Genomic DNA, 27,578 nt, shown 5'->3' on the forward strand with positions numbered 1-27,578 from the left:
GCTATCTCTCCCCAACTCCCCACCCCCCACTGTCCCTCCCCTATTTCTCCCCAACAGACCCCAGTGTGTGATGCTCCCCTCCCTGTGTCCATGTGTTCTCATTGTTCAACACCTGCCTATGAGTGAGAATATGTGGTGTTTGATTTTCTGTTCTTGTGTCAGTTTGCTGAGAATGATGGTTTCCAGGTTCATCCATGTCCCTACAAAGGACATGAACTCATCATTTTTGATGGCTGCATAGTATTCCATGGTGTTTATGTGCCACATTTTCCCTGTCCAGTCTATCATCGATGGGCATTTAGGTTGTTTCCAGGTCTTTGCTATTGTAAACAGTGCTGCAATGAACATTCATGTGCATATGTCCTAATAGTAGTTTTTCCCTTCAACATTTTCACAAGAAGAAGTGCTTATTTATTATCTATTAACACTTCTTGGGGTCAGTTTCCAATTTCCCTTCTAGCATCTTTTTTTAACCTTTATTATAGTGCCCTACAAATACCTTTTATGGAGCTTTATCACATTATATCTCAGGTTTTTATTGCTGTTTCCTAGGTAAAATTTTTCATTACTTACTTACTCATTGTTTCATTGGACTTTCTCCATAGATCAATAAATCTTGTCAGAAATGTTTCTACCTACTAAGTGGCTCATGGACATACTTTGTGAATATGACCAAATACAGGGAGGAGGAGAAAGGGAAAGTTCAATTTGTGAGAACAAAGCTACAGAGTGGGTTCACTGCCATAAAATAAAATGATTTCTTTTTAAAAAGTGGTATGGTTTAGTATAGTGAGAGAACATAGCGATTATTATACTAAATTGTTTTTCTACTGCAACTGAATAGAGGTCAACAAAAACAACAACAAAAAACTTCTCAGAATACTTATAGGCCTTTTAACAAATCAGCATGTTTTTATTGTTACACAGATATTTATTTTTCCTCTGATGTATATCATGACACAAAACTTAAACTAATAAAAACCCCAAAAGAGAAGGAAGAAAAATGAAGTAGAGTTCAGCACAAATAATGCTATCTGGCTTCTAAATAAATTATTCATGGTAGCTATTTATATGGTGTAATTCTTATACTTACCTGACAATATGCTGACACGTTCTTCTTTCTACTCTATTTTCCTCAGTTGGCTTATTCAAGTCTGAGAAGAAAGGTAAGAGAACAGCGGACTCTCTCTTCTCAGAAAGTGCTTAGATGATCTCAGTTGTAGAAAAAAAATTAAGATACTATATTTATAGGAAGCACAGTCTCATTTTTGTGGCTTCTTTAAAGGATGAGAGCATAAATGTAAGTAAAGGACAAACTGGGTCCTCCCACCTTGCTTCACGATTTTATGAATCACTGAATCCTAGTCCTGGAAGGGACCTTGAGAGCCTCCTTCCTACCCTACCCTCAGCATGAGGACATGAGCGGTATAGAGGAGAACAAATCCCATTTTTTCTGGTCTCACTGAGAAGGTCCTACATCCTCCCTTGTCACTCACTCCAGTGTAACAATCCTGACATCTGAATAGTCTTCCTGATGGGTAACTGAGTTCTTCAGATTGCTTTCTTATCCTCTTCTATTTACCCAGAGAGATGAAGATAATTAATTCATACTTTACTATTTTCTCTAATTAGTCATCATTTTGTTTTGTTTCCTCATTTCAAGGTTTTTCACTGTCATAGCATAGTTAAGCATATGAACTTAACAACATGTACTAGCCGTGTGCTCTTGGGGAAATGTTTTAACCTCTCTACACTTCAATGTCATCATTAATAAAATTGAGGTAACAAAAGTACCTACCTCATAGAGTTTTTAGAAGGATTAAATGAGTTTATATATGTAAATTCCTTGATTCAGTGTTGACATGTAGTGTTACATAAATGCTTGCTAAAAAATTTAAAGCATATTTAGAAAAAAGGAAAGACAAATTTAGAACATATAATACAAAAAAAACTATCAATAATTTTACTGAGGAGATAACACTGTTTATATTTCAATATATTTCTGTCTGGTCTTATATATATATAAATTGCATATATAGCACATAATTGGAATGATGATATATTTGAGAAAAAGCTCTGCATCATCAGCTACTTCACTTGTTATTTTATAAACATTTCTCCATATTCCTAAAAATTTTTGCAAATTATGTTTAGTGGTTGTATAGCAATCCAGTATATGAGACTATACCATCAGCAATCTCCCTGTTGTTGAGATATGGGGTTGTTTTGATATTTCCTTTTTTAAGCTAATTCAGTAATAACTGTCTTTATAAATAAACTTTTTTCCATCTTTTTGAATATTTCTATTCTAAATTTCCTTGAAGTAGGATGCTGAGAGAAAGGATACCTTGAAGACTCCAGATACATACTGTTAAATTATGTTCCAGTAAGAAATGTATTAATTGATGTTCCTAAAAGTAGTATGATATTATCTTTCACAGCAACATTAAATATTGAAGAAACATAATTTCCAATTTTATGTTAAAAACTACCATATTTTACCATAGTTTTTTATAGATATAGATATAGATATAGATATTTTTTCTTTTTTTGGGACAGAGTCTCTCTCTGTCACCCAGGCTGGAGTGCAATGACATGCTCTCGGCTCACTGCAACCTCCACCTCCCAGGTTCAAGCAATTCTTCTGCCTCAGCCTCCCAAGTAGCTGGGATTACAGATGCGTGCCACCATGGCTGGCTAATTTTTATATTTTTAAGTAGAGACCAGGTTTCACCATGTTGGTCAGTCTGGTCTTGAACTCCTGACCTCATGATCTGCCTGCCTCAGCCTCCCAAAGTGCTGGGATTACAGACGTGAGCCACTGCGCCTGGCTCATAGTTTAATATTTTAATTTGAATTTTTGATTCATGGTTAAAATGAATGTTTCTATTAACTATTATCTACTGAGTGTACAGTAGCTACTATAGTACGTTTTTATTAAGTCATGCCTTAGCATTTGTCTCTCCAAGTGGAATTCATTGTTCTTTTATGTTTTCCTTTGAGTCACGTTTTCTAACTTTAATTGACCTATAATTTTCCTTTAGAGAATTTTTTCTTCCTTGGGTTATTTTCCTATACTGGAAACCAGGGTAAGAGGCTGTGTTGGCACTGGGGCCTAACTGACTTGTATTTGGCATAATGAGATCTTCCTATCTATGCAAGTCAGGAACAACCATCAGGTCACTAGTATGAGTTAGCATTGATCTGGGTTCTGTGAAGATAAGAGAGGGTCCTTACTCTCCCAGAGTTTTAAAGTCTAGTTGGAAAGAAATGACCAATGCTTGAAACAATTAGTGATCAATTAAAGCAGCCTGCACCGAGTGAATTGTGGAATACATACAAAGTGCTATACCCATTTAAAGAAGGGAGAGATCAATGATGATGTGACTAATCATCCATGAGGTTGGCCTTGGCAGTTGGAAGGGCAAGTTGTTTGGGTGAAAAGAACTACAGAAGTAAATGGCAGCCTATTATAGATGAAAAGAGCAAGTATTTTTGTGTCAGATCTGGGGAGGAAGCCACAGCTATACCACTTCGTAACTTCAACCTCAAGTCAAGTGTATTAGTGGGTTTGAATCCCAATTCTGCCACTCATGAACTTGGGCAAGCTAATAATTTCTATGATAAGTCTAACTTTGCTCATGCATAATGTAAGAATAATAAAAGGACCTACCTCACAGGATTGTCATGGGGATTCAGTGAGTAAATGTGAGAACTGGGGCCTGGCACATTATAAGCACTCAATAGTGTCAGCTTTTATTATTAACCTATGTAGGCATCAATTTAGTAAGTTACTTACTAATATGATATAGTAATGATTCTCCATTACATTGATAAAGATGGGTATTTTCATTGAGAATTAGGCAAATTTGGTCCTGACAGGAAGAGGAAGAGACTGGAACTGGAAGTTTTCTTCCAAATCATGATACACATATTAAATTTGGAAGTGCAGTGCTCAGCTCTGCACTCAGGTCAATTATTCATTGGAGCACACACCCACAGACCTGTTTCCTTCCATTTAGCTTGAGAGCCTGATTTTTCTCTGCAAGACTCAAAGTCAGCTCTGATTTTTTAAAGATCAAATTCAACACTCTCATTAATATATCCTAAAAAAAGATTCAGCTAACATTTCTAAAATAGGAATTAAAATAGGCATATAATTAAAATACTAATTAAGTAAAGAGGTACTATATTAGCAACACTAAAAAAAATAGGATTTAGAAAAATCAAAATACTGAGAGTGAAGGTTTTAAAATGTGTATGCATTCCTTCTTGACACTCCTCCCCTCAAAAGGTGGAGCCTAGTTACACTATCCTGGACTGCAGGGGCTGGAGTTAGCGACTATTGTAACGTAGAGGATGAGGTGGAAGTGACAGCATTTGACTTACAAAACTGGGCCTTAAAATCCTTTGCAGCTTCCTCCTTTTTGTCTTGGGTCCTTCTCCTTAAGGGACCCAGCAGCCTTGTTTGGAGGAAACTCAAAAAGCCCTATGGAGAGGTCCCAGTAGTAAGGAATCAAATCAAGACCTCTTGCCAACAGCTGGCACAAACTTGTCAGCTATGTTAGTGATGTCATTTTGGAATAGAATCCTTCAGTCGTAGGCAAGCCTTAAAATGCCCATAACCCCAGCCAACAGTGTGACTGAAACCTTATGAGAGAACCCTGAGCCAAAACCACACAACTAAGCTGGTTCCAAATTCCTGACCAACAGAAAACTGTGTGATAATAAAAGTTTAATTTTTTAAGCCACTACGTTTTAGGGTAATGTATTATGCAGCCATATATGACTTATACACCAAATGTGATCTAAATTGAGATTTTACCATGAGATACTTAACCTAATTCACTTCAGGAGAAAAGAAGCCAAAACTCATAGTGAACTAGAGGGAGATTTTGATATGTAGAAATGAGTAAGTAGAAAAGAAAACATTAAATAGGAAATTAACTATAAGCAGGTCATACCTTGAACAGACTGCCTAGCTGTTCAAACCCGTTTCTTTTTTCTTCCGGATATACTGCTGGACTACATTTCCCAGCCTCCCTTGCAGCTGGATGTGGCAATAATACTGAATGCTGACCAAGTGGACTGAAAACCTCCCATAAAATCTCCAATGCTATCTCTTTTTCTGTCTACCAGCTAGATATTAACAACCAGAGTGATTCTGAAAAATGACAGAGCCTCTATCAGCCTAAGGTTCTCAATAACAGTGAAGCAGACAGCCCCCCAAACCAGGCTGCTAGAAGATTTATCTCTTCAACGTGGCTTCTGTAAGTTCTCAGGCAGCATCATCCAGCCACCAGATTGAGAAGGGATGTGCATAAAGGCATGTTGGTTTCTTAACCTCTAGAGTAGGAGTGACACATATCACTTTGCTCACATTCCATTGGTGCAAATTAGCCATTTGAAACTACCCAAGTGGAAGGAGAACTGGGAAATGTAACCCTTGTTTAGGCTGCTGTTCTCTAGCAAAAACTCTACACAAAGGAAATGGGCATGGATCTTTGGCAGATCTGCCATAATCTCACCCTTCCTTTAATTTTTTTTTCTCTGGAGACTGGGTCTTACTATATTGCCCAGGCAGGTCTCAAACTCCTGGCCTTAAGCAATCCTCCTGCCTCAGCCTCCCAAAGTGTTGTGATTACAGGTGTGAGCCACTACACCTGGCTAATCTATTGTTTCTTACACACAAAGGCTCAACTCCCAAGGAGGAAAACTAAAAGACCCATCCAGATTATATCTCCAGTTCCAAATCCAAGACCTCCAAAATATACATAGTCTTCTTATAAAGTTGCCAGATCTTGTGATATGGCAAACTACAAATGGAAGATATGTTAAACCTCATAAAAAATGTACAATAAGGGAACAGGAACATGATAACCATAAGAAACAATCTGACATAATAGTTGGTTTGTAAGAATGCTGAAACTGTCAGTCAGGCATTGTGCTGTTCTTCTGCCGTATGGTGGGCAGTGGGTCAATTCCTTGGGTATTCCCTGTTCTTTCTGGAAGGAATCACTTGTTCACTGTTTCCAAGGCCCCTCATTCAAGGCCCTAGTAGTTTCTTCCTTTTATCTGTGGCCACATCTAAAATAAACATTTAGGAACATGCCTGCTTTGGGGGCTGTATACATTTTCTAGCCTGTTTCCAACTGGTACAAGTTTAGCGACTCAAGCGTTTTTATTAAGGCTCAAACAGTCTAAGGCTCATGGGTTCTTTGGGAATGTAATTCCCTTAGAAACTTAGGCTTTTGCATTACCTGCTTCCCATCAGTTCTGTGTGCCAATAACCATATTAAAAGTTTCCTGCCTCCAGCCTGAGTTGTTTCTTAGTTTCCTGGCCCATGGCTTCTCTTTTTCAGCTTAACTGATGCTTTTTTGAGACTATAAAAAGCAGCTTTGACCTTATATGCTCTTTGACCTAAGACAGCATCATCACTGACCTTTTATTGCTCCAAGTCTCTTTCAGCTTCATATTTTACTGTTTAGGGTCTCGCCTCTGTCTCTCCTAGGCCCCTTATATTCTGTTTGCAACCAGGAAATTCTTTCCTGAGCTCATCATTTGTATAGCGTACTACCCTCTTCCTGCTCTGGTACCCTGGTTTCCCTGCTACGGATCTACTCAGCAGCAGGGGGCATCACTGATCATGCCATTTCAGTATTAGGAGAAAATGAGCCGTTTTTAGCAACTGTTCTTAATGCCATTTGTATTCCAGAACAGTTAGTTTTGCTAATTTGTCAGAATGTGGACAAGGTTCAATAAAATCCAAAGATAAATATACACACATGAACTCTGTGGTCTGGATAAATAGCAATGAAGAACAGTTTTTTTTTGCCAGAGTGCTCATTGAATAAAATCGTTTAACACTATGAACGTTAAAAACAACTCAAACAAATGACAGGATTTTGTTGGATTTTGCTATGGTAAAAGCTATTTTGATTAAAAGATAATTAGGCTGGGTGCAGTGGTTTACCTCTGTAATCCCAGCACTTTGGGTGGCCAAGGTGGGCGGGCCTCTTGATGTAAGGATGAGACCAGCCTGGCCAACATGGTGAAACCCCATCTCTATTAAAAATTACAAAAATTAGCCAGGCATGGTGGCGGGTGCCTATAATCCCAGCTACTTGGAAGGAGCTCCAGACCAGCCTTGCTAAGGTGGTGAAACCCCGTCTCTACTAAAAATACAAAAAATTATCCAGGCGCTGTGGCAGGTGCTTGTAATTCCAGCTACTGGAAAGGCTAAGGCAGAAAAATTGTTTGAACCCAAGAGGCAGAAGTTGCAGTGAGTCAAGATCATGCCAGTGCACTCCAGCCCAGCCAACAGGATGGAGGAGAAATCCAAATGAGCAGCTTCCACATGATGATGATGATGAAGGAAGGAAAGAAAGAGGGAGTGGGAAAAAGGAGGAAGAAAAGAAGAATGAAAAGGAGGCTGAGGAGGAGAAAGGAACATAAGGAAAAGAAGATTATGTCTTATCATGATGATCAGTAATCATTTGCCAATTGGCCCAATTTAGTTTTTCATCAGCCAATAATCCACATGAACATATAGGAATCCAAGTACCTACAAAACTTCAGATTCTGCAGTGACAAAGAATCTCACTTAAGATAATGGTAGCTGTTATGATGGGATACCAGAAAAGGATTTTTTTTTTCCACTTTTCTCTAATTTTTATTATTTAGGTTTCAACAGATTCTACCAGAGTAGAGGAGTAGGCATTCAAACTTTAGGTCATCTGTCTCCGTGTTTCTGAAGCCTTTATTATATGATGTATTGTGGAGCTTATGCAAGACACTGCACAAGAATGCAGAATGCCTGGCACATAGTAAGCACTCAAATGTGGCTTTCTCTCCATCCCTGGATCCCTTACTGAGACTATATAAACTCTACATTCCCTGCTGTGCAGAAAGAGTAACTACATTTTCTTTTCAGTCCCAAGGAAAAGTGTCAGCATAAACTTATTTGAACCTCAGTGGGGGCAAGGAGTAGGATGACTGTGAATTCTGATAGTTTTAATTTGACATATATTTTGATAAATCACTATATTATCTAAAAGCAAAATAGTGATATGATTTCTTTATAAGAAGGGTTTCTTATTTCTCAATCATATGTCTGTTATTTTCTTTAGTTTATAAAATGATAAACACAAAATAAAATAGCTAATATAAATTGATTTTTTAATAAGAAGGGTCATATTCCTTCTAAACTTAAGTAAATAGGGAATTTTAGTGAAGGAGTCCCAGGTTTTAATTCTTTCCCTACTGCTCATTAATTACATAACTTTGGCCAGTTATTTGACATTCTCCAGCTTCAGTTTTTCATTTGTAAAATGCAGATAATATTTGCTTGCAGAGATGCTGTGAGAATTAAATGAGGTGAGGTATGAATTAAATAATACATAGTAAGGACCCAGGAAAGTAAGCACTTCCTCCTGCCCATGGTTGAAAGCACAAATGTTGACTTAATATCCTTTTTATGATTAAATAATAAAATCATATAGGTAATATTAAGATACAACTGTGGTAATTTCTTATTAAGCATTTTAAATAAAGATCTACTAAATTGTGCCTTCTCTGGAGATCATTAGCATTTTTTCTTCCCCCCAGTATAAATATATTAAATTGGTCAAGTGATCATTAGAGAAGAAAAGGATATTTATGTTCATTGATATATACTCTGTTTGAACAAAACAAAGACCGTAGAAATTATGGTAGTCATCAGTGTCATTTGCCAAGCAGTCTCAATCCTCCTTATGTCAGGGCTCATGATGGAACTGCATTTCCTGGCCTGAGTGGGATTATATGACTAGTCCTGACTAAATTCGTGTTAACCGGGTGCAGAGTCTGAGACCTTTCAGACTTTTTTCCCCTCTAGCTTGGCAATCAGGGACATGTAAAAAGGTGGCTGCATCAGACTGAGTCCTTTGCTTGCTGACCTGCAAGGGTCATAGAGCGAGAGGCTGTGGAATTGTCATAACAGTATCACTTAGCTCATTCTGAATGATCAGAGGTGGTTAACAAAACCCAAAAGAACTTCTAGCAAAAAATAGATATCTAAAGAAGTAGACTTTCTTCCTATAAAGGATTAGATAAGCCTCACTTCCAATTGTCTCTTTAGAGTTTTTGACCTTGACACACTTATAATAAGGATAAAATTCCAGTTAATAATATAAATTGTGATACATTCTGTGAATGAAAATGGAGATCAACATTAGATTACTAGAAGATTAAGGGTAAGGGTATAAGTTAATTTGATATTTCTTTCTCACCTAAAAGCTTTCTAGACACTCAGATAAGTATTTTTAAAAAATATCCATTCGTGTATTTTTTCCATATCATAAAACATATACTCTAAGTTAAATGCTGAGTGATTTAGAGAAACCCAAATAACTTGGACTACTTCCTATAAAACAACAAAAAATAAGGCACAGTCTACATTATATAGTGATATGGTAGCAAGAAGAATGACAAACCTGAATTAGGGGTAAATATTCATTTTAATTTTTTGGACAAATAATTTCAAATATAATTTAAAAAGACCAAATCAGCATTACAGATTCCAATTTAAATAAAAGTTAAATGCAATAAAGCATTTTAGTAGTTTTATTTTAAAATGGTATGACACACTTGCTATTAACATATAAGGCATCAAATGCCCTAAGAAAGAACTCATAACCTTAATAATTGCCCTTGAAAATATCAAAAAGCACATAATCAATGTCAAATTATTATTTTTTTTTGGCAAGAAAAATAAAATTAAAAGCACAATGAGAACCACAGGGCACAAACTCTAAATACACAATATAAAATAACTCATCTTTCTTACATGACATTTGTTTAGAGCTTGGCTAGGAAGCCTGAAGATGGCAGTGGAAAAATAGGCAGAGCTGTTCCTGAACCACAGGAGAGTTATCCAAACTCGAAACAAAGATATATGTTCCCTATAGTTCCCTGAAATAACATAGAAAATCATGGTAAAATAATTTATAAATGTGTCACACTCTTATGAGTCTGAAAGAGAAGTCAAAAAATAAACCAACAAACATTTGTAGGAGGCTGAACGACCAAAACAGGTTTATAATAATTATGGCATCTCATTCTGAGGCTGATTCCAAATTCTTCATTCATGACCTGTGAAAGACTTTTCTTAATGTCAACAGTAAGGCATGCCAAATTCCTATAATAAAACTGTTCTAACAATAGCTTTGGATATTAAAGCTCTATATCTATAAAATATAGTCCGAATGCACAGACTTGAGTGCAATAAATCTTCACACAAACATAAACCACAAATACACTCTTAAGTGTAAGCCACAGATTTTTGAAATCAGCTTTATGTGTTTAAAATAACATCTTGCTTTTTACAGTGTCAATTCACTAGGCAAATTATTTCCCAAGACTTATAAAAGTTGGAAGAAGATATAGAATATTATGAATCATAAAATGATATAGCTGAAAATCAGCTGAAAGACAAAGATATGTTAATTCTCTTTACTGGGAACTCTTTTTACACTAGAAAAGCCAGTGAGACTTCATTATAATCTTCTCATCATAGTCATTCTTTATGTCCAATTCTGGGAAAGGTTAAACCCATTACAGAGAACAGTAAGTACTGGTAGTATTACATCTTGCTATAATAGGTGAACTATTGGTAAAGGTTGTGAATTTTTCTTGTCAGACCACATTTTTGTGGTGACATTAATTGCTGCAATGAAATCTGATCTTCAGGCTGAAAATCATTCTCTTAAGAGTTGTATACATAGAGCACTTTTAAAAAATATTTAGACGATTAATCCAAGTAAAGTTTTACATGCACCTGCCATTGCACATGAGAAAGATGAAGACCAAAATGTTCACATGCTTCTGCCTAGAAGTTTTGCTTGTTGGAAAGAAGAAAAAAAAAAAAAAAAAAAAAAGTAGAGCCATTTTTTAACCTTATCCTGGGGACTGAGGTAAAGGCACACATAAGTTTGGTAGTGCAGTCTCTTTTCAGAAGCTGTACCTTAAAGGACATGTGCCAGCACTGGTCCAATTGGGTCTCTATAACAAATAAAGATGAGGGAGATGGACTCATATTTTAAGCAGACAGCAAAGCATGTGATACCAAGGCAAGTATCTTGATAGTACAGAATCAAGGGTTATAGCAGTCATGTGGGTAAAAGCACCCATGGCCTCCAAGAACTTGATGATTCCAAGCAGTCTTGTCTTCCTCTAAACTATAAATCAGCTATGCAGTGGGGAGCATGAAGAAAAGCTGTTCTTTATATGAGGGGCCAGTACATCATATTACGTGATCTACTTTAATAGCTCCCAGTGGGTGGAAAAGACACACAGCATTGCAAAGAAAACTCTTTGCAAACTCTGTAACAGTTTAAGACGCCCTTTAAAGGATTGTCTTATTAAAGATATTAGGAGCCTTAAATCACCCATCAGCAGTGTGTAGATCTGAGTAATAAAGGAGAAAAGCAGCTTTCTTTCTGTAACTCAGCTCATTGGACCACACTGCTGAAAGATGAGCTGTCTTCTCATTGAGATTAGGAAGATGACTCTGAGTTTGGATTTCTAAAACCATGTAAATAAGCTAAAGACCCAGAACCACTGAAAATGTTTTTCTTCTCTAGGTCTAGCAATAAAAACTTTCATAGATAACAACCAGCACCACGTTGAAGAGACAAATGTAAGGTCATAAATCCCCATGAAGAATGCAAGACCAACACCATAGCTATTGTATGGCTAATGCCTATAGAATGTATCACCTGGTCTTGCCAAAGTACCTCTAGAGCCAAAAACACTCCTCATCAGATTGGAAACAACAGTAAATAAAACACATGGCTTTTCTTTGCCTGTGTTACCATCATTTTAAATTCAAGTAATCTTCATCTTGAATTCAGGCACTGCCAGGATGGATAAGGGCTACATAAACCAAATACCCAGGGAAAAGTCGACTAAGGCAAGCATCTGAATAGTGTCACCACAGCCCAAAAGGAGTCATCCAGGTGATTTTCTAAATCATATAATGTGTAGTGGTTTGCCGTCAGATAAGTAGAGTCTTAAAAGATATGTGCTCTCTATATAAGCAGATTTAAATAATGTTGAAATATGCATTCACTTACATTTCAATTTTAAATTTTAAAGAAAATTATAGAGTTCTAGAAAAAAAGGAAATATATTTTGACTTGTTAGGTCTTTTTCTTCCCCCTTGAATTTTTTTTTTTTCCCAAAATGGTATTTTTCGAAATGTTGCCTCTAGATCACCTCTACATTATTTGGTAGCTCTGCAAGATTCATTAAATGCTTCTGCATGAAAAGCTTTATCATCACTTGAAAAGGCTTCCTAACACTTGATTCCCAAACTCCTCTTCCTTCATAAACTGAAAGTCGGCTCCACATTAATTCAATTTAGTCTGCCATTTGGCTAATTAATCCTGTTTTGTCAATAAATAAAAACAAAACTCAGTTGATCTCACTTAGCTTCTATGAATAAACATGTAATTTTTTAAATGTCTTCTTTTTTTAACATACAGCTTAGATCTACTCACTCAGCACAGCAGTAGGTTGTTTCCTTCTTGTCTCCACATCATCCAAAGTGGATCCTTAAGCAGGCTGGAGCTGGACTTAGAAACCTTCAGAATATAAAACTTATGCCACTGGTAAGGCAGCCTCAACAAAAGTAATGAAATGAGAGTCACAGTAAAACAAAGTTTGTTCAAAAAGCACAAAGAAACAGCAATGGAAAAGAAAAGTCATATTTATGTCATCTCAATTCTTTTTGGCCATCAGTACTGCTCTGTAGCATAAGGCAATTAACTACCTCTAGCTTCCTCTGATGCCCATATAATTTCTTATTTTTACCTAATAATTCTTTCATATGCCCCTCCTCTCTTTTTTATTGTCTTCCGAGGCTCCCTTTTTTGTATTTCACCTCAACTCTTAGTTATATGCAGCATACCTCACTCATCAAATCAATCTCTGGCACCCATGAGAGCTCATCCACATAAATATCTTGATCCACACATTTTGCTAGCCAAAGTCACCCATGTATTCCACAGTTGTCCACAACAACACAAATTTCAGACATTTGAAATAGCCTTTAAAAATCTACAAAGAAATCACTTTTACTTCCTCATCCCTGCTATCTCATACCAATTCCTACCTCCTGTCCTCTTTAAGAATGACACCCTCGTCCTGGTAACACAATCATGGGAGTTACAACTCCTAAAGCAGAGGTTGGAAAAACCTCCAGGTAGAGTTGCAAAATGTAAGGTATTTCTCAGGCTGCATTTCCCATCCTCTTTCTGAACTGTCACTTTAATGAGGCACTGTGTCACTGTGGACACCCGGTGTGTGTCTTGCAAAGTGAGTACCTTGCTCATCATGCTGCTCTTAGAGCAAGAGTTTGCGCTTTATGAGACAAGAGCTCACAGTTACTGAATGACACCTAGACCACTCTGAGTGGGAGGTGAGTTCTGACGATAACTACAGCCCATTGAATCGGCGTTTTTAATCTCTCTCTCTCTAATTTTTTTGGCTTTGGGCTTAAGGACTGCTGCTGTCATGAGGGAAGCAGTTGTTGCTTGGCCTAGAACAAGTGATACAGCCTGCTAGGCACAGTCCCCAAAAGTCTAGCTGCAATATTACTGGTGGTTTTTCCCAAACAGCAATAACAAGATGTCACCTGGGAGCACACCAGAGCCAATCATGATTGCTCTCAGATCTGGCCAATCATGATCTGCCCAGATGTTTAGATGTCTGGAAATATATTTAAAATGTCTCATGGCTTGCCTCTTTGGTGTGAGAAATAGTGGACTTCAAGAGCACAAATAACTGGTATGATGGCAAAATCACAAAAGATAAAATTTATATCAGTAACTAATTTGACTTCATTTTACAAAAGAGCAGTGATCCTGGCTGATATCTGGCACTAACACTGTGGTTTAAATTCACATTGGCCTTACAATGATTTACGTAATTTTCTTTTATTAGAAAGTTTATCCTAATGACTTAATTGCCATTTTTGAATACAGGAATAATTTCAAACATAGTGTTTTTTACAATAAAAAATAGCCCAACATCCTCAAACTTCAAAATATTCAAACTCAAAACTCCATATTTTAGTGTTTAGCCAAATAACAAGGAGGGTAATTTAGCAAGAAAATGGATAAGCACCATTGAGAATTAAATGTAAGCCTTATTATTGATTAGTGCTTAGTTCTTTTTCACAAAATAGCAATTGATCTGACTATGCGTAGGACCACCTAGTGTCCAAAGAGTAATATCATATATTTGTGTACTGAATCATTAGAAATATTTTTCTATTGAAGTAGAAGTTCTTGGCCATTACAGATCAATTAGCCTTCGAGAGCTCTTCAGAAGGATAGGTGTGGCTGGTTGTGGTTTCTTATACATCTTACATGACTTTTCTTCTAAATAGAAGACACATGGAGAACAAAATCACTCATTGGCTGTTGGTTTGTGAATTAAACTTTTCTTGCCAGGCAAATAAATTGCACTGTGAATTTTTTTTTTCTTTTTTTTTTTTTTTTTTTACAAATTAACTTCTTTTTTCATACTATAAAATGCCAAGGCAGACTCTCAAGATGTCCACAACCAGAATTAACTCTGTACGGCAAGCGCATCTTCCTCTACCAAGGACAGTTCCAGAGTGTTTTCATTCGTGCTGGTCTTCATCCTGAAGTTGAAAGAACCATAGAGTTTTGCAGACTCTTTGGAAGAGGCAAATCTGTTTCGACGATAGAGCTCCCCCTTCCACATGGACATCATTAGCAAGCAGGACAGTACGACGCCCCCCAGCGTGAGGAGGCAGAGCCCTGCAATCACACAGCGGTCCAGGTGAGCCCCCAGCCTTGCACTTTCCTTCTCCAAGCGCTCCATCTCCCGGGCTGCCACAGTGTTGGGGTCCACTGTCACTTCCCGGGGGACGATGTAAGAGATGATCACCAGCAGGATGCCAGTGACCAAGAACAAGATGGCGCTGATGAAACCATAGTCTATTGACTTCCCTGAAGATATGGCTTCGGAACTTGTATCGTCCTCCTCTTCAGATATCAAAGATATGGCAGCCTCTTGGGACCACTCGTTTGGATTTTCCCAGCCAAGCTCCCCAGGGTGATCATGCCCTTTTACTGATGGCGAGCTCTGGTTCCGCAGCTCCAAGTTGATGTTTTTGTCCACATAGGTAAAAGAAGTTTCTAATTCCTGGCTGCAGCAGTTACAGACTTTCTGTTCTGCTGTTATTTGGTTGTTCCCTGAGTGGAGAGGTCCTGGTGGAAAGGCGTCTGGAAGAAGGGTCCTGTTTTGCAGAGAGGAGGAAGGGGATGCTGGAGAAGGACTAAGTTTAGACCCTTCCATTTCAGTTGCTCTTGGGGTGGACTCACACTGTCTCTGACAGCAGAGAGCAGCTCTTGTGGCTGCTGTATCTGCCTGGCCACCAGGAAGCCCTCTTGAACTCCAGTCCCTGGCATCACAGAGGTCTGCCTGGTTGCTCTTCTTAGCAAGGGAGTAGAGCTCCATGAACGCTAGTCAGACATCCCCCAGCAGCTTCCGGAAAGTCTGCCAATAACAACAGAGTTAGATAAGAACCTAACAGAAGCTAAGGCTGTATTTCCAGGAGTGTTCCTCCTGAGAGCACCATTTTCTTCACAGCTGCACCTGTTCAGCCCCTTTTCCACCTCAAACAGGAAAAAGAAGGGAGGGGATACCTAGTGGCAGGAAAGTGTGAAAAGGGCAAATGCTCTCACTTATCATAGTGATTAACACTGAAAAACTTAGGTCAGTGTAGAAAAGGCGCATGGAGGAAATGGCGGTGTCTACTGAGAAAGGATACTGCCATCACCAAGCCAAATTTATCCAAGGACTCACACATTCCTGCAAGAGGATCCCTCAAACGACAAGGCAGGTTTCCTGTAAAAAGACAAATGAGAAAGGCAAGAGCCCTTTTTAGTAGAGCTGCCAATTTTCTGGAGGACTTGGGGAAGCACAGACTTCTTAATTCAATTAGACTGTACGTGTTTACACTCTCCCTAGTTCAGAACAGATTCTAATACAGATTAGCTTTAGAGCATCACCACGAGTGAATGACTATACACCCCTATCAGCTGGGCAGGAACTCAGCATTTTGATTCTGCGGATCTGAAGTAGATAAAAAAGGCCAGCTTAATCAGCCACCTCTGCTAACCTTACATGTCGTACATTCAATGACCCTAGTCACACAGCCCTTTACTTACAAGTCCACATGCTGCTTATTCTCTGTGCTTCTACTCAGCCCTATTCCCTCCTTTCCCCATGGAACACTGCTCCATGGGGGAGCATGTTCGGAACCCCAAAGCATATAGGCAACAGACCTTACTGCAATCCCTGCAAAATACTATGGGCCAACTCACTGTTCCACACACACACCTGCCTGTTCCAGCTGCAGGATCTGTTTCTCCCATTCCATGGGTCTGTGTGGGTCTGTGTTCCTCCCTCTCTGCATGCTTTGCTAACACACATGCACAAGAAATTGATCATCCGAATAGTTTTACAAACCCAATCTAGAAGTAAATTGAAAATAAAAGACAAGCTATAAACCCACAGAGTAAGAGTTCTGTGGAGGCAAATAGGTGAGACGCTACTTCCAAGGTTAACTATGGAATTTTATAAACATGTCACTCTTCATCCCTCATTGCAGCAAAGGGCATTCCTGGAAGAGAACTTTGCTTTGAGCAGAAAACCATCTGCCTATCTTTCTCTGCCTCTGCCATCCTTCCAAGGAATAAAAATTCACTTTCCACTATCACTAAATATAGAGATTTTAACCAAAGGCTTTTATTTTACTTCCAAATCCAGGGTGATAATTGATTTAACCCAACGGCTTGAGGCTTCTTATGATTCAAAATCCACAGCTCCAAAGCTGGTAACAGAAGCACAGGCAAGGGTCACCTAAGGTCAACCTGGCAACTCAAAATATGGGAGAGGGAATCGACATGTTTTCTGCTCTACATGAGAGTTTATTTAAAACAAAAAAACAAAACAAAACCCGCTTTTCTTCTATTATCGGAGTTTCTCTACAGTGAAGACAGCAAAAAACACCAAGGGTAAAAGAATCACTAGTAAACTAGAACAAACCCCCCACTGAAGGATCCCTCAATGAATGAAATGATGGTAACAGGCTTCATCAATTACCGAGAACTCTTCTCCCAGTTTTCTCAGGCATTAGGGGCTCTGATTAACCTTTGGCACAATTAAACTCATCACACTAGCCTACTTTGGATAAAATCAGCAGGGTTCTTTGAGACTTTCAATTTATAACAAAACAGGACAGCAATCCCCACTTACTTCCCTACAGCCACCTCTACCTCTCTTTAAAGAAAAGCTACTCTCGCTCGTTCGCTTGTTGTATCGGAGGTACGCTAGCAGCACAGTCCTTTGCAGCTCCCTAATCCGGGGCTTCCATTCTCAGTGGAGAATGGATAATCCCAGGGGACCAGCTAAAGGCTCTTTTCTTCCGTCCTCTCCCTCTTTTTCCTCTGATCTGCTTAAAAGCCCAGTTAAGGACATCGCACCTTAAAGCGAGGGGACAAGCACTTTCCCTCGCCCGTCTGTCATAAATTAACAGCATTAATATTTGCTTTAAACTGACACAGAAAAGGCTGGTCTCGGGGGGGGGCACCCTCTGGATGCGCCCCGCGCGCGCTGAGCCAGGACAGCGAGCGGCAAGCCCCGGGCAGCGGTGACCCCCCCCGCGCGGTGACCCCCCCCCCCCGCCAGGCGCCGAGGGATCGGGAGATCATTCCTGGTGAACTGTGCGCCCACCGAGGCACTCGAGATAGGGATGTGTCCGCGAAGCAGGACACCTCGGGCAGGGAGCGGGGAAGTGCGCTCCAGCTCCGCTAGGCTACAGGGCTCTCACTCTCGCACCCAAAAGCCTCCACCCCATCCCATTCCCCGCCGCTCACCTTCTACTTCGGCCACCCGGTGCGGCTGGAGCACCGCGCGTTGTCCCCGCAAGGCTCCCGGAGAAAGTCCCCCAATCACCAGCCGCCGCACTTGTAGCCTCGGCACGCCGCTGGGCTCCGCGGGGTGGGCAGCGCCCGCCTTGGCGGGCGGGGTGGGGCGGGGCGGGGCGGGGCGCTCCCGGAGCATCCCGGGAGTTGTAGGCCAGGGGCGGTCCCTGTAGCCCTCCTGTCTCTGTCTCCTCCCACGCCTTCTGGGTTTTACCCTTCCTGCAGATGAGTTCCCGCCCTTACTCCTCCTTGGCGCTTGAGAAGACTGCACTGGTTTCTAAGCTCAGAGTGGAGTTCTCTAGCCTCAGGTGTGTCCACAAGACTGTGAAAAGGAAAGTATATTTGGCTCCAAATGTGCCAGGTAATTTGCATATTTTGTCTTATTTAATAGTGAAAACAAATCTTCCAAGTAGAATTTATTAATCATCATTTTACGGATGTGGAAACAGGCTCAGAGAGGTTAAGTGCCTTATCCACAGTTACCAAAGTGCCTTACCACAGTTACCAAGATAAACAGCAGCTTCTGAAATTGTATCCAGGAGTCAGATTCTAAAGTCAATGCATTTCTCACAAAATTAGAAGAAATGTGAGCATTGAGGGTAAGAGAAATGTGATCATTGAGCGTAAGAGATTGTCCTGTGTGCCACCATATCCCTTGAACTTAGCACACTCGTTGAATGCATGAATAATAATGACTCAAAGTAACAGTTAACATAAATAATGCTTATTATTGCCAGGCTCTCTTGTAAGTACTGTAAATACATTATCTCATTTAGTGTTCACAATTTATTGCTAAAGTGCTGTAAAAACAAACAAACAAAAAAAATCCTCATTTTAACAGAAGAGGAAACTGAGTTACAAAGAAGTAGAATAATTTGCCCAATGTCACACAACTAATACTTGGCAGAGGTGGGGGCATGAACACCAACAGATTCTAAGCATTATATTATGTGGAATGAATGGAAGAAACACCAGAAGACTAGAATAAAAAGGGTCAGGAATAAAGGAAATCTGAAGGTTGAAACTCCTGAATTGTGACTCTCAGGATAGAACAAGGTAATCTTGTTACCAGCCTCTTTCAACCAGAGTGGAATGCAACAGCCAACAGCCACTGAAAGCCCAGGGTATGCATAGCTTGTTGATAATCTCCAGCTTTCCAGCATCCCATTGGGACAACCCTAGGGGAGCAAAACCGGATTATATTATGTATGACATTTTGCTTGTAGCTCACATAAATACTGTGGTTTCTTGCTTTCAAAAGATAGATCGATCTCCTGTAGTGACAATTATGGTGGTATTTCTTTACATTGGATAGAATCTATAGTCTCATGAATACAGCAGTTCACAATCCTGCCGCTTTAAAATCCTTTTCCCCCCATATGATTATGTTTTAGCCAGTGAGGCCCATTTGTTGATAAACATGATAGATGTATTATCACTTCTTTCTCTTTGCTTACTACACGGTTCTCCAGCATGAATATCTTTCTTCCATTGCCCTATTCCATCCACTCTTTGAGGACTAGTTTATCAAGCCAAATCTACAGGGATGCATCCAGTTCTTAGTACTGCATATTCAAAAAGAAAGAAATAGAGCAAATAAGATGATGAAGGAACTTGAATTTATGTTGATGAGGAGATGCTGAAGGTACTTAGGCTATTTAGCTGTAGGAGAGTACTTAGAGGAAGCAATAATAGTTAAACTAAATATTCTAAAGTTTATAAAAGTAGAAGAGGGATTCTACAGCATTTTTAAGAGGGTAAAAGCAAAACTAATGACAATATTACTATTTTTAGTGCTATTATGTTATCTTTAATTTTTACACCAACTTCACAAGGGAGGCAGTAATATTGCACCCACTTTGCAGTGTAGAAATTGAGGTTTGAAAAGACGCAGTTTCTTTCCCAAGGCCTGAAAACCAATATCTGGCAGAGCCAAGGTTCTAACTTGGATCTGTTAGATCCAAGAGACTTCCAGAGACTTGATCTCTTCACCAATGCACTATACTGAGCAATGCTTCACAATCTTCTTTAAAGTGGAGTATACATAACAGGTGATACTATTTATGGAACTGTGATAAACACAAGAGGTTTCTCCTGGTCATGGTTCTGGGGCTGTGGGTACTTCAGTCTCTGCAGGACATCTTGGAGGGCCAGGGAAATAAGTAAGTCAACACACCTGGTGCCAGGGCACCCATCTGAGAAGCTCTGGATAGCACTATTAAATTTAAGAAGGAGGCTGATTTGAAGCTTAGTATAAGGAAGAACATTATTTCTAAAACTTCTAAAATTGATGTCTCATGAAAGCAAATTCTCTGTTACTGATCAGGATTAAAAAAAGAGAGAAAGAGCCATTTATTAGTGATGTCATAGAAAGGATTCATCTAGTTGGATTAGAGGACCACTGTGGTTCCCATGCTGAAGTGATTCTAAGCTATATCTCTTTCATGAAGCCTTTTTCTTCCAAGGATTCCACCTCCTATGAAATTTGCTGGGACTTGTCAGCACTGATGTTTTTGATATTTATCATCCACTGTTTTGCAACATTTCTTGAGTGGCTAGGTATCCACTGCATGCAGTTTAATTTCTAGCTTAGGTGCCTAAATCTTAATGGTAATTAGTTGTAAACTCCTTAAGGTCAGCATCTACATACTTAACACCTTACCTCCTGCAGTATTTCTGCCGAGAGGGAAGGTGACAAGACTGAACTGAGACTCGAGCTGATTACCTATCTGTTATTCTCTCTCATTTCCTATTTCTAAATATAATAATACTTGATTGTCTACATGTTCTTGAAGATTAACAATATCTCAATTCCATGTCAACACTACAAAATCACCTTTAAAGGTCTGCTGACAAAAAAATAGAGCTGAATCAATTGAGTGCTTGGAAAGACAAGCTCTGCAAGAATTGCCACTTGCTGGAATACTTTCCCCCTCTCTCTTGTAAATTTGTGTCTAAAACTCTCCTGAAAATTGACCCAAGAATGTTTTTCAAAAGCCTTTCTTGTTCAACATCCTCAACTTATTGTTACCTCTCTAATTGGCTTTCTAGTAGCATAATACACTTTCTTTTATGCTGTCATTTTAGATATAGAAAAGTATTTCATGTATATTTTATACTGTTTTCAGTGTGATCTCTCTTTCCAGATAAAATTTAAGCTTCTTGAGAACCAAGATATTCTATCACTTTAAATCTATATGTGGGTATGAAATACTGTAGTGCAACACACAGGCGACAGTAGTTCCTTAATATATGCTGATAAAACACTTCTTAGAAATCTACATAATGATTTTGGTCTTAGGCTAATTTTAATGTCTCACATTTTCCTGTTTACTTATACTCTGTTTCATGTGGGAGGAGCTATCATTATTATGCTGTTAACCAGTAGAAAAATAAGAAAAATTCTGGGAAGTAAATTTACGATGTAAATCAAGGGTAGTGCTGAGGATTTTAACAACCAGCCTCTTATAATAATTACTGAGGATGTTTTCCAGTTTCTTTTTATTCAATAATAATAAGGGCTAATTAGTGGACTTACAGTTATTATCAGGAGAGGCTGTGTCCTAGAGAGGTAAGAAAAACATTTTTGGAATAGGCTGGAGGGAAGATCAGTCACTGAATAGGAATAGCATAAGGAATATGGCCCTATGCCCCATGCTGGTGCTAAGAAAAGAATGAATGTGACCGTAATTTAGAGAATGAAGATCTTGTTAATGAACAAGATTCTAGGAACACAAAAGTAACATATTAAATTTGAAAGGTTTCCATTTAATAAGAATGCTTACAGTGGCCAAGCAGGCATGTTACTTAAATAAAGTGACTGAATATAGACCATAGGGATGGGGGAAGATCACCCAAGTTAAGAGCAAGTTCTTTTCCGAAAAGGGCAGTATCCCTTTATTGTTCTACCTGAGTTTTGTCTCAAATGAATTTAGACATTAATGGAAGTCAGATATCAGAATTTTTATTCAAAATTCAATATATTTTAAACCCTTAATGGGTCAGAGAAAACAAATTTATTGGAAAGATTTGTCTCCAGTAGTAAGAGGCTAGGTAATTTAGACCTATCTGCTGCTGAGGATAAGTAGAAAATCTTGACAAAATATATAAAGGTCACTTGATTGAAGACATAAAAAGTTAACAAGACAGAAAAAAAGTATTGGATTAGGATACAGAGAAGGAGAGAATCTCAGAAAGGCAAGTCAGGAGCTTGGAATTTCTTTTTAGTTGGGGATGTTACATGATCCAGAGAGGGCAGTTTAGAGGCAAAGAGGCTAAGAAGAGCGGGCATTAGGGTCCTGAACCCACCAAGGAAAGTAGCCATAGTGAATCTGCTCCACTCCCCAAACCTTGGGTTGGAATCTTGAAAGGTTGCATCTCAGCAGTGTGAAGCAGGCCCTCACAGGGCATGCATCTCAGTTTATGAATATCTCAATTTCTAATATTTAACCAGTGTGACTTCAGATGCTGAGATACCAGATACCTGGATGAAGTAGACTCAGTCTCTGAAAACATACAGCATCATCTCAAACCAATTTTACCAATAATTTTGCAAATACACTGATACAATAAAAATAAAACCATGAAAAAGCCAATTTATAAATGTCACATATTGTATTTTGATTCCCTGTAAATATAACATTTTCAAAATGACAAAATTATAGATATGGAGAACAGATTAGTGGTTGCCAGGGGTTAGAGATGGTAGGAGGTAAGAGGGTGGGTATGGCTGTAAAGGGATACCATGAGGGATATTTTTGTAGTCATGGAAAAGTTCTGTATCTTGAATGGAAAATGCACAAGGAGTATCTAGAAGGCCAATATGTATACAGAAAGAGACACAGAATAATCAGTTGTAGGAGAAATGTAATTTAAAACCACAGTAAAATAGCACATCACATGCACTAGAATGGATGAAGTGGCAAAATAATTGGCAATGTCAAGTTTTGGGAAGGCGTAGAGTTACTAGAATTTTACATACTGGTGGTGGGAATGTAAATTGGTATAATCACTTTGGAACTTTTTTTGCATTAACCACGAAAGTTAACTATCATGCAGCAATTCCACTCCTAGATGTACACTTGACAAAAGTGCACCCATGGGTACCAAGACATGTGTAAGAAAATGTCCACCAACAACATAGAGAATTAAATTGTAGAATACTTATACATTGGCATACTATATAATGAAGGAACTACAGTTGCATGCAACAAAATGGGTGGGTCTCACAAATGTAAGATATAGACAAAATATTTTTGTGTTTATGGGGCTTTCTCAGCAAATTTGGCTGAAACTTGGGATCTTGAAACCTGGGCTAAGAGCAAGCATAGAAAGTGAGTTAACATCCACAAAATTAATGAGGGAACTGGAAAGGGATTTATCTCACTGTAGAGGTAGGTATTAAAGGGGGAATGAGGCCCAGGATCTTAGAGACATTTCTAGGTCAAAACCACTGGAGATACTTGGGTGCATTTGGCTTTGAAGAGATGTATTTATATTTGAAACATTTAGAGAACCCAAAATTATTGCATCCAAGGAGCAAAGATTTTTTTTTCTATCTTTGGGGAGAGGTGGAAAAGATAGTTTTCTCTTGCTTCTGTATGTAAACAGACTAAATTAATTTTTCACTTGTTTCTCATCTGTGATGCAAACTTCAAAGTTTGTATTCCTAGGACAGCTGACCTGACTTTTATTGTGTTGTGCCAAGTGTAAGAATTGGGATCCAGAGGACTGCATGGTCATTATTTGCTTTTAAGTAAGTAATGTGTTTCTGATTCAACACCATGTGTACATTCATGATAAAATTAATATGAATATTGAAAATATACAGTAAAGCTGAAGAAAAGAAGCTAGCTACTAAAAAGTACACAATGTGCAATTCTATTGCATAATTTCATTGATATTTAGTTAGTTAAGAGGCAAACTATACCAAAGTATTTGGGAATGTTAGTGAAACAGTAAAGAAAAGCAAGAATGCAGTTACCATAAATGTCGAGAGGTAGGTTGCCTTTGTAAGGGAAAAAAAAGCATTGTGATTCTGGGAAGACTAAAGGGGAAGCTCCTGAAACTCTGGCACTGTTCTATTTCTTGACCCGGATGTGTTTACAAGGATGTTCTCTGAGCTAAATTACCAGAGGTGACCCTCTTTATTTCACGTACTTTTCTATCTGTAGTTGTTCATGATTAAAAGCTGTTAGAGTGGATTCAGCTGCTGGAGTGGATTCAGCTTTTGGAGTGGATTCGGGTTGCAAGTGCCTGATTTGCAATCTCTGCCTTAAGGGTTTATATCAAAATCAAAGTGTTCTGTTTTACCTTAAGAAGAACCTGAAGATAGTTTTCTCTGTCTTATCTTCACCTGGCATCTTGCTATGCATGGCGGGGTGGGGAGTGTACAAAGATATGCTATTCAGATTCTCCCAAAATCCTTACAACAGTAGGCTTTAAAATAATCTGAGCACTGTGATCTCAAAATAAAAATATGGAAATATTTCATGTCTAATATCTTGCATGTAAACTTTATGACACCTTTAGAAAGAACAATATGGGGAGAATATTGGATATTGGTGGAAGGATTTGGGTCTGTTGGTTGCATAATGTCCCTGTTGTCTTCAGGCCACAGATTTTCTTTGTAATTAAACTTACTACAAACAAGGCTGCATTCACTGGCCCTAATCTGGTACCTTCTTTTTCTTTTTAATCTACTATAGCTGTTAGAGTCCATGTTAATTTCATTAAGTAGAAAACACAAATTGGCTTATGGATTGAATCTGATCTAAATACATGGTTTTATTGGTGCACTGAGGTGTTAAAATATACTTAGGTATTTTTCAAATTTGGAAATTTGGAAGATTTGAGAAAGCTATTTGGATTTCTGGTTTCTCCTGAATTATATGAAACATTGTGAAACAGTGGAGCTCACTTTTGTATGTTAACAATTAACTAGAGCTTAGTAGGGTTTGCACTCTGCAGATGGGACATACACTATCTAGATTTTCGTAGTTCTCATCCTCAACTTGCATCTGGCTAAGTTCTTCTACTACTTAGCTTTTGTAGATATGTGGGTTTGCTACCAGTACCTTAACAGTAAATCTCCAGAAAGAGGTATCTCACATGAGGCAAAATCAGTAATAGGCAGCCTTCTGTGCACTCTCCTGCTATCTCATTTCCCATCTCTTGACCAATGCTTTTCTTTCACCTTCACTCTTGACTGATGTGTTTTTATTAAGTTCAGCCCTTTTTGGCTTGGGGTTTTTGATATCTGCTCTGCATTTCCTGGGTACCCTTCCATTTTCTCATTTAAATGACTGCTTGCTGCTCACCTCTTGACATGGCCTTTTGGGGAACAGAACCATTCCTGGTACCATTCTACCATGATTTCAAGAAATATTTCAATGTCTTAAACTCTTTCCCTGTCTTTTTATTACATCCATTTCTAGAGACAAAACCCAGTTTATGTGATCATTACTGCACTGAATGCTGTGTTAAGGTCATTAATGACTTTAATTCAGCCATTCATTCAATAGCCATTAATTGTCAACAAGTTCTACGCTGGGTGCTGGAAGTCCAACAGTGAACTGAATGGACATATCCTAACTTTCAGGGAGCTTACAGTCTGGCGAGGGACATGTCAATTTAACAGGTATTGTAACACCATTTCATAAGTGTGACAATGTGAACCTACAGAAAGAGAACTGAAATCAGAATTGGAAGGGTCAAAGTAGACTCCTACATGATGTAATATCCAAGTGATACAAACAGAAAGAAACTGGCCATTAGAAGAATAAGGCAAGATGAAGGTGAACAATGAGTGATCATTCAAAAGTGAATTGTTAGATTTTATGGTGTGATTTGACTTTAGTATTTCACAATTTTTATTAGTTTCAGTGTCAGTTTTCTGACTCTGCTTGCTACTTCTTCCTTCTTTCTGCTTCCTTAGTATAGGTTCTCATCATCTCTTGTCTGGACTATTGCATTTATTGCTGGTTAGTGCCTTGCCTGAAATCTTAAACTGCTAATTCACACATAACATTACCAATAAATTGATCTTAATAAAGTACATGATCATGGCAATCCCCTTTAAAATCCTATAGCTAATTTCCATTGCTTAAATTTGTCTTGTTTAGCACTTAGCAGCCCTTTTAAAGAAGACATATCTTTCTTCCATTCTAAGAAACTCTCAATTATCATTTATTTATTTATTTTCGCAAAGACAGGGTCTCACTATGTTCCAGACTGGTCTCTAATCTAGATCTCAAGCAACCCTCCCATCTCAGCCTCCCAAAGTTCTGGGATTACAGGTGTGAACCACTATGCCTGGCTCAATTATGCATTTAAATATTGTCTCCTTTTGTTATTGTTAAACTTTTCAGATAGAATTTTTCTTAGATGCTAGAACTTCTATGTCTATTCCTCTTTGTTTCTTCATATTCCTTTTATTTATTTTTTTTGTTGTTGCATTTTAGGTTTTGGATATTGGCCTGAAGTTTTCTTTTCTTGCTGAGTCTTTGCCAGGTGTTGGTATCAGGATGAGTTTGTCTCATAAAATGATTTGGGAAGGATTCCCTCTTTTTGGATTGTTTGGAATAGTTTCAGAAGGAATGGTACCAGCTCCTCTTTGTATGTCTGGTAGAATTTGGCTGTAACCCATCTGGACCTGGGCTTTTTTTGGGTGGTAGGCTCTTAATTGCTGCCTCAACTTCAGACCTTGTTATTGTTATTCAGGGTTTTGACTTCTTCCTGGTTTAGGCCTGGGAGGAGGCAAGTGTCCAGGAATTTATCCATTTCTTCCAGGTTTACTAGTTTATGTGCATAGAGTTGTTTGTAATAATCTCTGTTGATGGTTTGAATTTCTGTGGAATCTGTGGTGATATCCCCTTTATTGTTTTTTATTGCATCTATTTGGTTATTCTCTCTTTTCTTTTTTATTAATCTGGCTAGTGGTCTATTTTGTTGATCTTTTCGAAAAACCAGCTCTTGGATTTATTGATTTTTTGAAGGGTTTTTTGTGTCTCTATCTCCTTCAGTTCTGCTCTGATCTTAGTTATTTCTTGTCTTCTGCTAGGTTTTGAGGTTTTTTGATCTTGCTCCTCTAGCTCTTTCAATTTTGACGATAGGGTGTCAATTTTAGATCTCTCCTTGCTTCTCATGTGGGCATTTATTGCTATATATTTTCCTCTAGAGACTGCCTTAAATGTGTCCCAGAGATTCTGGTATGTTGTGTCTTTGTTCTCGTTGGTTTCAAAGAACATCTTTATTTCTGCCTTCATTTCATTGTTTATCCAGTCAACATTCAAGAGCCAGTTGTTCAGTTTCCATGAAGCTGTGCAGTTCTGAGTTTTCTGAATTCTGAGTTCTAACTTGATTGCACTGTGGTCTGAGAGACTGTTTGTTATGATTTCCGTTCTTTTGCATTTGCTGAGAAGTGATTTACTTCCAATTATGTGGTCAATTTTAGAGTAGGTGCGATGTTGTGCTGAGAAGAATGTATATTCTGTGGATTTGGGGTGGAGAGTTCTGTAAATGTCTATTAGGTTTGCTTGTTCCAGGTCTGAGTTCAAGTCCTGGATATCCTCGTT

The 27,578-nt window shown here is 38.5% G+C and overlaps 1 protein-coding gene and 1 long non-coding RNA gene across 3 annotated transcripts in view; one reads left to right on the forward strand and one right to left on the reverse strand.

Moving 5' to 3' along the window:
• Positions 1 to 13,961: 13,961 nt before the first annotated feature.
• Positions 13,962 to 18,118, reverse strand: TMEM74 (transmembrane protein 74). Its single transcript, XM_017529009.2, has 2 exons — positions 17,956 to 18,118; positions 13,962 to 15,571 (listed from the first exon to the last, which is right to left on the reverse strand). Exon 2 carries the CDS (start codon positions 15,530 to 15,532, stop codon positions 14,615 to 14,617), a length of 918 nt encoding a protein of 305 aa, XP_017384498.1. The 5' UTR covers positions 15,533 to 15,571; positions 17,956 to 18,118; the 3' UTR covers positions 13,962 to 14,614.
• A 20-nt stretch (positions 18,119 to 18,138) lies between these two features.
• The window catches only part of LOC108304699, a 72,121-nt gene continuing 62,681 nt past the window's right edge, over positions 18,139 to 27,578 (forward strand). For both annotated transcript variants that reach the window (XR_001825370.2, XR_005200349.1), the window contains exon 1: positions 18,139 to 18,364. This is a non-coding gene — a long non-coding RNA (uncharacterized LOC108304699). The remainder of the gene's footprint in view (positions 18,365 to 27,578) is intronic.

This window comes from Cebus imitator, unplaced genomic scaffold (genome assembly GCF_001604975.1).
Source record: "Cebus imitator isolate Cc_AM_T3 unplaced genomic scaffold, Cebus_imitator-1.0 Scaffold56, whole genome shotgun sequence".
Taxonomy (NCBI): Eukaryota; Metazoa; Chordata; class Mammalia; order Primates; family Cebidae; genus Cebus; species Cebus imitator.